General features: G+C 42.7%; 1 protein-coding gene across 1 annotated transcript; it reads left to right on the plus strand.

Moving 5' to 3' along the window:
- The first annotated feature begins 523 nt into the window (after window positions 1-523).
- LOC104276927 (G-protein coupled receptor 26-like) lies at window positions 524-13,930 on the plus strand. Its single transcript, XM_009873401.1, is given in 4 exon segments — window positions 524-952; window positions 955-1,199; window positions 6,729-6,842; window positions 13,699-13,930. Coding segments are annotated over 4 exon segments (1,020 nt in total).
- The last annotated feature ends 1,198 nt before the right edge of the window (window positions 13,931-15,128 follow it).

Below are 15,128 nucleotides of genomic sequence, written 5' to 3' on the forward strand. Positions count from 1 at the left end.
AAAGCAGGTTACATTCAGCCTGGAAGGGAGTGAGGGTTGGAGGAGAGGGGAGGGGAGAGAAAGAGCAAGAGAGAGAGACAGAGACAGAGACAGAAAGCAAGAGAGAAGGAGAGCACAATTCACTCTCTGAACTGCTTGCAAGCTCGGGGCTGATAATTAGGGATCTCAGGAGAGCAGTTTCTCAGAATAACCTGCTCTCCTTCAGCTGGACCGAATGGAGACAGTGGTTCAGTCCTGCTGATATTTTTTAAGCCCTCCTCGCAGTTTGATGGGCATTCCCAGTGCTTTTGTGCGCGTCTCGGAAAGCGTTGACGTGGAAAGGAGCAGCAAGGAGGGGGAGGTTGGAGGAAAAAAAAAAAATCCAAACCAACAAAAACGACGGCAGCTCTTCTGAAAATACGGAGGGCATGCAAGAGTGCGAGCAGGCTGGGGAGGAGGGCGAGGTGAGCGCGTCTCGCACCATGTTCCCCGGGTGCCGGTGCGGCGCAGTTTTGGAGATGTCCCTCCTGTGACTGGACGCACCATGAGCATCTGGGAAGTGATCCTGGCTTTCGTGGTGGTGGTGCTGATGCTCGTGGCCCTGCTGGCCAACGTGCTGGTGCTGATGTGCTTCCTGTACAGCGCTGACATCCGCAAGCAGGTCCCGGGATTGTTCATCCTCAACCTCACCTTCTGCAACCTGTTGATGACCGTTTCGAACATGCCCCTGACTTTGGCTGGGATCATTTACAAGAGTCAACCAGGAGGAGATCAGATCTGCCACGTTGTGGGCTTCTTGGAGACTTTTCTCACCACGAACTCCATGCTGAGCATGGCAGCTTTGAGCATTGACAGGTGGATTGCTGTGGTCTTCCCTCTTAGTTATCACTCCAAAATGAGGTACAGAGATGCTGCTCTCATACTGAGCTACACGTGGTTGCACTCCGTGTCGTTCCCGATAGTGGCAGGGTCTCTCTCCTACTCTCCTGGGTGGGTTTCCATCAACTCTATGCCTCCTGCACCCTATACAACAAGAGACCAGAGGAGAGGACACAGTTTGTGATTTTCACTGGGGTTTTTCACACCCTCAGCTTCCTCCTCTCTCTTGTAGTCCTGTGTTTCACATATCTAAAAGTGCTGAAGGTGGCACGGTTTCACTGTAAGCGGATTGACGTGATCACTATGCAGACCCTCGTGCTGCTGGTGGACATCCATCCCAGGTAAGGTGCCTGTGTGTTCAGTGAGTAAGACTATTCACCGACAGGTTCAGTGTTATGTTAAATACAGTCTGATCTGTATCACAGCAGGGGATGGGAAGGGAGAGAAAACAAGCATCCTTCTTGCCAGTTTCTAGTCTGCATGTTTCTTTTATTTTTATTTTTTTCCCCTGTGTTTATTTTTCCGGTTGCAGAATCAACTCTTTTTTGTGTGTGTATGTTTTGGGGTTTTTTTGTTATCCTTAAGGGCTTGTTTTGGGAGGGAGAGCAAAGAAACAGTTTTGTCGTCAAATGCATTTCGCTTTGAGATAGTGATCTGATCACTGCCCTTTGTCTCCGAAGGTGGATTTAGCTGGTCGATAAATTTGCATGTTTTGGCACTGTCAGACCCAAACGTTGCTGGATCCCTGAGAGGAGGCAGGCTGGGGCTGTGCATCTCCCTTCAGTCAGAATTCCGAAGGGAAGCTGTGTGCTGCGTGCCGCTCCTTCGCCCGGCGGTTTGCCTATTGCTGTGCTCTCTGTAGCTCTATCTTTCCTTAAGGCAGATTTGCACAGGAATAACATCTGCAAAATGCATACGCTTGAATGCCTATCCTTAAATCCAAGTGAGAGAGACTTCAGTAGCAATGTTGATATGTCAAGCAAGGGGTGTTTGAAGTTCGTTTCAAATGAGAGTGTTTAAGCAAGTCACTTGTGCCTAGACACAGGAGGAGAAAAGTCTCCGGGGACTGGGAGGATAATGGGTTTTAAGGCAAGAACCAAAGGGGTACGAATGTGTGCTGGGATGTTGTGGAAAACAGTCACATCAGGGATTATGCACAAACTATAAATCTTGCCTGAATAGGCTGTGCCTGGATCTGGAAAGGATGCAGATTTAGCTAAAGGAGGGAGGGTGGGTGAGACAGCTTTCCCTGGGTCAGTGCTAAAGCTGAGGGAGAGAAAGCCTTGCTGGAGGCAAGTCCAAGGGTGGTGGTGGGAAGGAGCAGTCCTGGTGAGGAGCTTGGGAAAGTGCCCGGCGTGCAAGGGAGGAGGAAGTCCGTGTGGGCTGTGAGTACGCATCAGCTCTGCCTGTGAGAAGTGGAGAGATGGAAATGGAGAGGACCAAAAGCAGCACAGCTGGAAGGACGTGGGACCGGGTGGGTGAGAAGGGAGCAGCAGGACAAGCCAGACTGATCTGCCTGGGAAATGGAGAGTTGAGAAATGAACCTGCACAGCTGAGGCAGGACAGAGCAGGGCAGGGTGACTGCTGGATCAGCATGTCCAGGCTGAGGGCTAACATGCCCTGATGAGCTGGGGCAGATGGGGCTAAGAGCTAGCTTGCAGTTGGGGTGGGGTGGTAGAGTCAGTGAGCGAGCTCTGCAAAGGGGAAACCAGAGGCAGTCTTTGCAGTGTGGAAAGAAATCAGCCTGGCTTGCTCAGAGGAATCAAATTGTCTTGGGGTTTGGTGTGGCTGGAGCCAGGTGATTGGAAAGGGAAGGGTCCAACGTGTTTGCCTGAAAGAAAGGGAGGAAATGGTTTGGCTGGGTATTGTGACAGAGCAGCTGTGAGGGATGTCTGTGCTGCTTGGGAGATGGTCAGAGACAGGATCTTAAGGTTCAGACTGTCTCTGTCAGAGACTGAAGGGAAGGGAAATATCCTTCAGAAAAAATGCTGGCAGTGCAGGGACGTGTCTGATATGGGGGAGGAAGTCTGCCTGGAAAGGAGGAAAGCTGAGATCTGTCAAAGAGGGAATTCCCGTGCCAGATATCCCACCTGATCCCCCTCACTGTCCTTTGCTCTGCAGGCTGGAGGCAAACATCAGATTTCTCCATTTGCAGCCAGCCAGGAGCAGAGCTGCGGGGCTCAGAGCACAAGTGGCTGTCCTCAAAAAAAGGTCGTATTTTGGGGATTCCTAAGCCTAAGGCACATAAGACCGAAAGGATAAGGGCAGGAGAGCACGCTCTCAGAGGAGCAGAAACATTTGCTCAAAATTCTCCAGTTAAGCTGTTTGATCCGTCTCTTGACCAAGAATGTGGAGAAGAACTTTGGGCAAGTCCTGTTACTGTTCTTGAGAAACACATGTATAAATCTTTCCTTATCCCCCAAGCCACACAGAGGAAAAAACACACTCTTCTGCCCCACGTGCTGTCTGGTTGCTAACTGTGCCTCGACTGGTCTTAGTTCCTGCATGTCCTATGAAATAAGATGGTTACTCCCAGGACAGGGCCATAAACCCACCAGGACTATTTGAAATACCAATCGTTAAGCCTAATGCTTAAAGTATGCCTGGACTGCACAGCAAAGTTCAGAAAATGGGCAAAAAAATCTCACTGGTATTTCTCCTCCTCTGCATTTTTTCTCATCTGCGTTAATTTGGGGGCGTTCATGCACTCTGTAGTCATCTCACTGAAGGGTGGGTTCAATGGGGCTGTGGGAATGATACCTCCTTTCCTCAGAGGAGTCAGATTTGTACAGGCACTTTGCTGCGAGTAACCTGTATTATTCTTCTTTACTTCTTGCATCCAGTTATTCTGATGCTTCTGTCTAAGAAAGCAGAGTTTTAGCCACCTTTTCAGAAATGGAGCCTGGTTTGACCTCTGGTGGTGGTGCTGCTGCTGAAAGGGTCAGACCTTAGACTGCCTTGCTCACTGTGAGAGCTACACAAAGGTGGCAGGTCTCCTGGAGCAGTCCGTGACCTTCATAAAGCTCTGCCATAACAAAGCCATCATTTGAATTATGTAAGTGGTATATACACAGGCAATTTCAGTGTTTACTACAGTGCCTAACGGCATAGACGTGGATGCTGGGAGAAGGCACATGCGAGAACAAAGTTTGTGATCCCACCTTAGACTCCCCCGACTTCTCCAGCTTTTTGCACGGTCTAGGTTGAACGCTGAGAAATGCGTACGGACAATTTTCTGCTTCCTATGACTCAGAATCCACCCGCAAGGGTGTCTAGCGACAGGCATTATGGCAGATAGCTTTATTACCTGTGACTTGGAGAGACACGAGTGATCTCCTGAAGATCATTCAAGACGAGTACAAAGGCAACCTCTAAATACCACACAAAATTGTGTGAATGTTTAGGACACATGTCCTTTCAAGTTAGTTTAGGCATTTTTACTGGATTTTTACTTTTTCTTGACTTTGTTCTTAAGACCAGGATATCTTAGGTATTGTGAGAAGTTTGGGCAAGACTTCACTTAATTCCTTAACCCATTTATTTCTTCACTCAGATTATCTATACTATCTTTTTGTTGTATCCAGCTCTGCACATCTTAAGGTCTAGTATCTCATAAACTTTGTTTAAAATACCAAACCTTCAAAGGAATATATCTCAGATTTTCCAGGATATTAACAACTTTAAACGAAAGCTTAGTCAATAATCCAGTTCTGTTGCTAGTGTCACTACTGGAATTTACATACGTATTCTTATCTTAGTGCATAAAAGTGTGTGTGAAAGCAAAACACTCATCTGCACGCATTGTCTACATGAAGAAGTAAGATAAAATACCTTCCTCTGTGATGTGGTATTTATTAGCTACATCTGGAAAAGCAGAAATAAAAGACATTAGTTGAATTCTGTCAGGACTTCCCAGGACTCAAAGACAGCTTTGTATGTGTCAGGAAAGGGAAAGATGTACCTGGGAAACCTCTTAGAGAAAAGAAACACACCAGCCTCTACCTCCTAACTGAACCTGCTTTGGGGATTTCTTTTCTGTGTGCCTGGGATACTATGACTTTAGTAATACAGGCCTTAAGGAAAGCTGTCAAAACTCCGAGATGATCAATCTGCACCTAAAACCACTCCAAGTTCTCCAGTTCTCACAGAACTGAAAGCACGTAGGTTCTCACGAAAAGGTGGATTCCCCTCCCCTTCCCAGCCATCACGTCTCACTGCAGATAACTCAGCCATAGAATATGTAACACTTTTAGATGTGCTCTCATTCTTCTTAGGCCTATTTAAGAATGATATGATTCGTCATTTCAAGCAGAAGAACTTTTTCCACCAGCATCTTGTTCGTTTTGCCACCATGGTAGCTGCTCTGGGGACAGGCAGTGCAGGACCGTAGATAAAACGGATGAAAGGGAACATGTTTTTCCTTAACACAACCAAGAGGTAACATAAGAACTCACTGTCACAGGGGTCACTGAAGCACACTGACATCCTTAGGACTTAACGTGTGCTTAGGCGATGATCAAATATTTGCAGCTACAGCAAACAACGTATGGGTACAGCCATAAACCTCACAGCTATTAACAAGTGTGAGCTTGGAACCTGATAGTGAATTTACAGTAAAAACTGAGGATCAATGCCAAGCAGTTACAAAATAAAGACCATTTGGCTTTCATGAGACATGCAATTGCTTAGCATGAAATCTGTGCAATGACTTGACATGTCGTGCATAGAGAGGGCGTTCAGAAGTGCAGTCTGGCTTGGGTTCTGCCCTTCTCCACAGGGTCTAGTTCAGGTACAGATGGGTTTGAGGCTCTGGGACATACAACTGATGCTGCCCATCCCACCTAAAGGACTGAAGGAGACAGCAAATCTCCCACTTTCCTCAAAAAGCACAAGACTTAGAAAAGCAGGTAGAGGAGGAGGAGGATGGGTTTTGATGTTATCACTCTTTTGGCAAGGAGAGGTGCTGATTTCAAAGGGGATTTCCTGCAGTGGAAGTGTGGTCTTGGCCCTGTGCTCCAGTCACCTTGCTGGCACACCAAGGATCTTACCATCTCTCTGGTGGCTTGGTGTGACCACTACTGGGAAACTCAGAGGAGAAGCTCTTGTCCTAAAATGCTACAGGGAGAAGAAAATACACAGGGTGTGAATAATCTGTATCTGTTCAGTTGGGAACAAGGCTGGTTTGAGGCAAAGAGTCAGAACATCACAACACTGGGGGTTTCTTATGTAATTCCCAGCTTTGCAGAGCGTTCGGCTCAGTGGCCGTGCAGAGCTGCACAGGCTGCCAAAAAATTTAAGGTCTCACAGTTCACAGCTCTGGGATACAGTGATTGCTCCAATGCTGGGCTGCATGTTCAGTGCAGTTTTATTTTTTTTCCCCGTTATGATTTTAGTGTGGTTTATTGCTTATCTTGCTGGGACATTTCTCCCATCTCAGATAGTGGTGTTGGAAATACTGTTTCTAGGGGAGTAGCATAACACTTACCCCACTCTGGATATTTTCCACATCTCTGGATATTATGAGGCAAACTCTAGCCTGCAAATACAGCTTATAGTATTTCAAAAAGGAGATGCAACTAAATTCAAGGCTGGATTCCACATGTATATTTGACTATATACAAGTCTATATAATGGGGGTAGGTATGCATATAAATATGTATTTCTCAGAAATTGTTTTTGGAGAGTCAGATGATCATATAATGCATTAATACTTGGTATTGTCCTATATAAATGCAGTGTATTTGGTATTTGCTTATGCAAATATAGCACTTACAGGAATGATTGATTTCCATCATTCCATAAGTAAAGTCATAACAATCTGCTACCTGATATTATGATTCATGTTCTTGTTTGTGTTGAATGTCACACAGCGTAAGAGAGCGTTGTCTAGAAGAACAAAAGAGGCGGAGGCAGCGAGCAACAAAGAAAATAAGTACCTTTATCGGTACTTTTATACTTTGTTTTGCACCTTATGTAATTACAAGGTAAGTGCAAACTTACATACTGGAAAAGTCTACTGAGAAGCACTCAGAGAAGTAGGGCATGCTGAACCAGAAAATGATTTAAGCCTCCTGTGAACATTTTGTGCACCGTTTCCACTCCTATGACAGAGACTGCGCTCACTGAGCTAACAAAGCCATGTAAAATGTCACAGCACTTATCTCCTATGATCCTGATACAGTCTGTGGGCCAAACTCTGTTCAGTATTCCCAACTGAGATGTTGGTTACAGGAAAGTGATTTAGGAAATCAGGTCACAGGATTTTGCAGATTTTTTTCCAGCTCAAGTACCTCCTCCCCAGATTGCTTCCCCAGTTCAGGGGGTGATCTCAAAGGGAAGACACTTGTCTGAATAGGTCAAACTGCAAAGATATGGGCAAGATCCGTCTGAGGTGAGAACATGGCCCACAGACTTAAACGATAGTTTTGTCTGACTAGGTAGAGTTTATTAGTCATAAATGTCAAATATCAAAGCTGTTCTGGCTCATAGCTGAAAAAAATATTTCTGATTTATGGTCAGATATCTATATTTTCTAGCTTATCTTTGGAAATGGCTCCCGTGGGAAACACAAAGTTACTCCTATGAAATAAAAAATATAAAAAAATTAGTATATCCAGTAAAGTTTTATCTAGTTGTTGAAGGAAATTTACAACTTGCCTTACTTATTAAAAGTCTGAAAAAACCTGAACTGCTGCTATGCAGAACAGAGAAAGTCTTTCCAGTTCATTATAATATTCTCAGTTTCTATTTCTAACAAAACAATTCACAAGGTCTTGTAGTCTCTTAGTAGAAACGGAAACCTGCAGGCACGTTGATTTCATGTTCATGATAATGGTAGCTAATTGAGTCATGCTGTTTATTTGTAACAATGTTGCAAACACATTTATAATGGTATCAATGTTTGTATCAATGTTGCAATGCATTTGTTACGATGTTGCAAATGCATTTGTAACAATGTTACTGTATTTACTTTCACTTATTAGTAACAAGAAGACGCTCCATGCCACGCACTCTAACAGGGTATGAAAGGATTTATAATTATGCACATTTAGCCTTAGTTCTCAGGCTTTAAGATTAACCATATTTAACCATTACAAATGGTTAAATTTCATTTTTTGTTGGGTCCCTGAACTTAATGAAATTCATTGCAGTCACTGAGTGGCTTGTGGCTCTAATCAGGACTGTCAGAAGTATTTCTGTGCTTCTCCAAGGGCATCTCAGCTTAGCAATCAGGCACGACTCCCTCGCCTCCTAACTCTGTGGTCTCCTGATAGCCCTAAGATACAGAAGAAGGGTTAGAAAATTCCTGATCCTTCCCCATTTAGTCTATACGAGGACCACTTCAGTGTTCTCCTGAGTCTTCCGTATGTTGAGGCCAAGTAGCTTTGCTACAAAGAGCAACAATGAGAACAGTCAAGATGTAGAGTCCTGAATTCATGAAGAATGCATGAAGAATGCATGAAGAATGCATGGCCAAGGATGGCATGGCATCACTGCACACCAGGCTTCAGGGAATTCCCTCTTCAGCTACTGGAACCCTCTATGAGACCCTGCCTGACACTTCACTTGCCCAGAGAGGTTGTGGCTGCCCCCTCCCTGTTCAAGGCCAGGTTGGATGAGGCCTTGAGCAATCTGGTCTAGTTAAGGGCATCCCTGGCCATGACAGGAAGGTTGGATTAGATGATCTCTAAGGTCCCTTCCAACCTAAGACATTGATTCTATGATTCACTGCATGGACAGTATTTAAGGACGTGCAGTACTGGGCTTCCCTCATGCCTATGGCTGAGGGTCTTGAAGTCAAGGGGATTAGGAGCTTAATCATAGAATGGCTTGAGTTGAAAGGGACCTTAAAGACTATCTTGTTCCACTCCCCCTGCCATGGGCAGGGATATTTTCCACTAAACTAGGTTGCTCAAAGTCTCATCCAGCCTGGTCTTGAGCACTTCCAGGGAGGGGGCTGCCACAGCTTCTCTGGACAATTCATTCTAGTGTCTCACCACCTTCATAATAAAGTACTTCTTCCTAATGTCTAAACTAAATCTACCCTGCTCTAAGTTAAAATCATTGTCCCTTGTCCTATCATCACATGCATTTATAAAAGCTCCCTCTCATGTAAAGAAATATTATTTTCCAGGCTATGCCCAGCACTTCGCATTCACAAGGTAGAGACAATCAATCACTTTCCAAGGCAGTGAGCCTCTCATTTGAACAGCCAGCTCTAATCAGCAACATGCTTAATTTAAACATGCTTTTAAGTACTTCATGAATTGAGGCCTGAAAGCAGAAAGTCACAATGTTTTACTGTAACATCTTTCTACTTCCACACTAAAATCAACCAGTTGCCTCTAGAAAATTCTTCTCTGGGTAAACCAGAGGTTGTCAGATTATGCTAAGGCAAAAATCAGATTAGGCACCTTTTATCAAGACAGCACCCTTCTAATGAGCTCGGTAGCTCACATTAAGTAGCATGTCAGTAAAATCTGATTCTTCTCAATTCAGTGTTTCCACTGTACCAGTATGAGAGAGGTATTACCCCATATTATGTATTTCTAGGCATAGTTTGTTTTTTCATTTCTAAAAACTCTATAAGCATGCATCTCTTCTTTTGCTATATTTATCATTATGCAATTAAATAACATTGTTCAAAATCTATTTTCTCCAGCGAGCTGTTTCATAAGAAAAAAATAAGTCATACCAATTTCTAATGTTAATTTCTAACTCCAATGCATTTCAAACTGATATACAGAACTTTGCTTGTGTAAGTTAATAAAGGCTGTCAATGTGTAAGGAAATTGCCTTGGAATTAAAAATCCTGAAGTATTTCTAGTTCCTAGCCCTGGGGTTACAGAGGAGGATGGTGGAACAGGTAGAAGGAGATTCAAATTTTCTTGTATCATCTCTGGGGTAGAAGGGTTAAGCAAAGTGAGTTTTTAAAGTCATTGCCTACCCTCTGCATGCAGATCCTGCTCTGCAAGTTGTATTCTTGCCTGTCTGTGCATATGAAAGCCTGATTTTCCTATGCAATCTTATCTCTGTGATGCCTTGCTGTCCTCCTATCTCTGTGCTGACAGGTGGTTCCTGCAGCTCTGGGGAGCGGCAAGAGCTAAAAGCAATGCTTTGCAAGACTTGCTACAGGAGATTTGCAAGATTAGCTCCAAGAGTCCAAAATTCTGCTTCCTTACAGAATCCGGCCAGTTGTAATACATGCAGCAGAGATAAAAATGGCTAAGGGCAAATCAGCTAACAATCACTGCAATGTCATTTTTGTATCAGGAAGCAATCAGTGAAATAGGTCTTTTTCACTAACAAGACAGCATGCAAAAGATTCAGCCTATCAAGCAATAAAATGATAACGAAGTATAACGAAAAGCAGCAGCCTCCAGCTGGACATAGACATGTGCAGTAAAACATTTCACCAAAGTGATAAACTGCACATGTATATAAAAGGTTTTTGGCGTCTACTATCTGCATAAAAAAATCAAGGCCTTCATGACAGGGAGGTTGGATTAAATGATCTCTAAAGTCCCTTCCAGCCTAGGCCATTCCATGATTCTATGATCTCAGCATAGCACCGTTATTTGTTTACTGAAAGTGAAATAAAATAATTGGACATGACCCATGCTACAGAGTTATAAGTTTCTAAAATATCAACAAGGTATCACAGCAAAACAGCTTACTGTTTTGAAATAAAATGGTATTGAATGCCAGACAGCAGGATAGTGGCTTAAGAAAGCAAGATAGGGGATTATGTAGTTTGATACTGTAGAATTTAATTTACAGGTAGCACTGAAATATTAATGCTCCTTCACTGCTTTTTGGCTGAAACTTTTCATGAATATTGAAGCTATGCATATAATCTTCCTCATAAATGAGAAACAAAACCCTCTTTCAAAGGCAATAAAGTATGTGATATGCCTTGAAAGACTGACACTTAAGTGCTTGTACACGAAATGGAATTGCATAGTTTAGAGTTTATCTGCATTTTTGTGTTTGCTGCAATGTACTCTAATTTACTCTAAAAAATAATACACAAGAATTGCATAATGTGTAAATACCAAGGACACACAGGGAACACAATCAAAGAAAAGATTTAAAATTCTATTGATAAAAGCATAGGCTTTTTAGCTGATCCATCAATGACGGTCAAATTAGCAAGCCTAGACTTGCAACCCTAAAGTCCCTTTTTGATATGCTTTAAACAGAGGCGACTAACATCTCATTAAACTGACTGAAAAAGGCTCAGACACAAATTTGTCATATCTTGGTCATTCAAGACATCCTCTGAATTTAATTAAACTTAATCCAATTCACATCTGTAAAGCATTTGGTAAAAGCAAATCAACCAAGATGAATTTCAACACGATGAAATTCCAAATGCAAAGAAAGCGTCAAATATGTGAAGGGGAGAATAACAAGAAGAAGGATGGCTCATGGTAGATTAGAAAGTAAATATGACTCAGTAGGTGATTAGTCTCCAGATAGTCAATTCTCATTTTAGAGCACATTAACGTGGGTGTCATAACCTACATTTTATTAAATGAGAGAGAATATACCAGATGAGACCCCCCCCAGGAGCTTGAGTAAATGATAATTATGTCTGAGTTTGGATCATGCTTTATAAGAAAGATATCAACCACAAGTTACAAGGAGAAGCTGAAAGAACAGTGTTTGTTTAGTCAAGATGAAAGGAGAGAGAAAGGGGAGAGATGGCAGTTCTTTGGCATCTCAAAGTTGCTTACAGCAATCAGCTGAGCCAAGCATCACCTGTGGAGGGACAAGTGCATTTCTCAAATATTTTCAAATAACATAACGGGGTCACTTCAAATGTCTCAAAGAGTATTTTGGCAAATGCCACCAACCCCTCAAAACTTGTATGGATGCACCTGATTGCTGATGGAAACGATACACAATTTGATCAAATTTCTAGCACAAAACACACAAAACTATGCTCAATATTAGAATTATTAGTACCATGACAGCAGATAAAGCCCCAGTACAGTCCTAAGCCCAGCACACATTTCCAGGAAGAAACAGAGCTTTGGCAGTCTAGAGTTTGCAGTCTAGGCAAATCAGGCAGAAGTTCATAGTCAGTGGTGTAAAAAATAAAGTCCCATTTTTTTGCCCAGAAAGCGGATCATGCCTGCTGCCAGCATTATTTTAAACAACGTGATGTGTTGAAAATTTATTGAATGAGAATGAAAGGACCAAAGGAAGAATTTTCATCTCTGAACTACTTGAAATGCCAACATTATTGTCGTTGTGGCTGCAGGAACCACGCTTCAGAACGCCCCTTGGAAATGCTGGTTTTTCTGAAGAAACCTCAGCAACTGAAATATTTTCCAGGCAGAAGATCATCTGCTGCTGAAGACAAAGCTGTTATTTGCCATCGCATGGTGGGGATCTCCAGCAGCACATGCAGCTTCTTGTCCTCTAGAAAAATCAATAGTTTCTCAACCACTGTAGAGACACATTGAACAGAACTGCCATCTCTCAATGATGAATTTTCATTCCCTGTCCCCTTCTCCTACAACCCAGATAAATTACTTAAAACCATCAAGCTCTCTCTAGGAGCTGGACTGGCTAAAAAAGCTGGATAGCACTGGTGAGGTGGGGTATCAGATAATCCAGATGGGACTCAGAGCCATAAATTCAGAATAGATGCTTCATTTTTTGATATCTACTGTTAGGGAAATAGGACTCCCATGAGACCGAGCAATGGTACTTCGTGTCCAAGGTATGGTTTTGCATCAATATTTCAAAAATTATGTTAGGTTATGCAAAAATAATTTTTCACAGTAACTCCTGTTAAATTTGCTGTACATGATGGTTTCAGTGGTGACAATAAGTGTTAAAGTCATCGGGAAACATACCTGGGGAGATTATACTCCCTTCATTCCCTTTAGAGCTATATTCAGTCTGTGATGAAGTTCAGCTGCCAGAAACATGATCTTATGACACATACTACTAGAAAAATGCACAAACCAAAAGCACTAAATTAAGAAAAAAAAAATCAAGTGGAATGTTACTGTCTAACAAAAGATCTTGTTAGGGCTGAAAATCCTAGAGTCATTGGAGGAAGTAACACATGTTGTCTGTACAGATAAGTTTTGGCACAGAGACTAAAAGTGTGACGGCTGAGGATATGTTCTGCTGGAAATGACTCTATGAGTAGATGTTGCATGGTATTTTTCACCAGCAGTAGACATTCTGTGAAGCACTGACCTGCTCGCCACAGAGTGTTTATAATCCCAGACATGGTGTTCACTAGAGAGCAAAATAAAATCTAGGTTACAGTACTTGAGAAAGGGATGTCCCTTTATCCCGCATCTTGATGGCCTGAGTGAGCCAGATGAGTTGAAAATCCAAATCTACATCAGAGATTTTGATTCAGTTTTTCACTCTCTGAAAGGTGTAGTCCAATGACAAATAAAGAGGGATTTTTGAATATTGCCTCACATCCTAATGGAGCTATTCCATTTGACACTAAATTCTTCAACGTGCATTGAGGTAAATGATCAAGAGAGCCTGTTAAAAGGCAACACACCCAAGGTCCACTCGCAGCCTCAGTAAATGTACAGGGCCAAGGATGTCCTGAAGTTTGAGGGTTACAACACCCTGATAGGAGCTGTGTGGTCAGAAAACAGACCTCAAGTTTACATTTACAGTCTTAGAAATGTATAAGGGCAGAGCTATATTCACATTGGCTTCCTTTCCTTTTTTTTTTCTTGCAATTGCCCACAAATAAATTTGGGGCTTAGGGGGGTCATTGGCTTATGGTTGTGTTGTTGCTCCATGTTTTTAATTCGAACACTCACTCTTTCAATCTTCCTCTTTCCACAGACTTGTTGAATTATCCTCTGTGGTCCACATCAATTCCCACTGGGGAATCATTTCGAAGTGCTTAGCTTACAGCAAAGTTGTTTCAGACCCTTTTGTGTACTCTTTGCTACGGCATCAGTACAAGAAGACCTGGAAGGACATCATAAACAAGATCCTCAAAAGAAGCTCCATCAATTCCTCTGCCCTCACGAGTGAATCGCACAATCGGAATATATTGCAGCTGAACGAGTGAGGAGCCTGGTGTGGGACCTACAAAATGCTATATGGAAAATCAAAATAACTGGCCTATCCCCAGTAACCATCCTCAGCTGTCAAGGTTTCGGGATGCAGTCGTGGACAGGTTGAAGCCCAGCCTGTGTCCCTCCTGTAGCCCGCATAAGACCTAAGGGATCCAGGCTGCTTTGTCCCTCCTGCTCCTGACTAAAAGGAGTGCTATTGATCTGTGGTCCTGCAGGCTTCACAAACACAAATCTCCCATCGAATTCCATTGGCAGTTACATACACATATAGAGGGTAAAAAGCTGGTCCTCAGCAGAAGGACTCATGCAAGTCATGGGAGCAGATCGGTGCCGTCCTAAGATTAGCACAAGAAGCTGCACAGGGATATTTGTGCTGTATTTTTACTGGATGCGGGTAATGCTCCCGCTGATGGAGCCACCACCCTGGCTTTACAAAAACCATCCCAGCCTAGTTGCTTGTGTATGTCCTCTATAGGGAAACTCTTAGTGGGAAAAGCTTAATATAAAAATCTTTACCTAAACACTCATACAGTGCCAGACACAGCTTTCAACTTTTTCTGATAAGTATTTTTTCAACAATCCTGTTGAATAGAAGGAAGAGAAAAATTACTTTCGGAGTACGCTACAAGCTGGAATTAGCTATGTTTTCTGTCAGTTTTTTAAAGTACCTCTCACAGAATCCCATTAGTTTTCTCCTCATTAAATTTCAGAAAAATAAAAATGCTGAACAGGATGGAAAGGCTAGGATGCTTCCTGTCTACCTGCCAGTATATCTGAACGATTTAACCCAAAGCTGCAGAACTGAGCCTTGTGCCCAGGGGAAAACAAAAACAAACCCAGAAACTCTTGATTTAGTCATTACATCCTTTTCCTAGATTCATTAATCATCTTGGGGTTTTTTTCCTATAGATACGTTGCTTAAAGGAAAGATGAGCCTAAAGCTGAATTTAAAAGTATAATTTCCAAAGCACTTGGAGGAAAAATAATAGACCAACTGCCCAGCATGAAATTGCAGCCAATAATCTGAATCCACTTTTGAACTTGCAAATCTCCAGAGGCTTCAGTATAGATCTTAACAGCTCTAAATTGCAGGTATGCACAGCAGAATTATTAACATTTACCCTGCATTCAGTTCAGGCTGCTGTTAACATGAACCTAAATACCAGTAAAATTTTCAAAACCAGGACAGTG

Source organism: Apaloderma vittatum, unplaced genomic scaffold (genome assembly GCF_000703405.1).
Source record: "Apaloderma vittatum isolate BGI_N311 unplaced genomic scaffold, ASM70340v1 scaffold8577, whole genome shotgun sequence".
NCBI lineage: Eukaryota > Metazoa > Chordata > Aves > Trogoniformes > Trogonidae > Apaloderma > Apaloderma vittatum.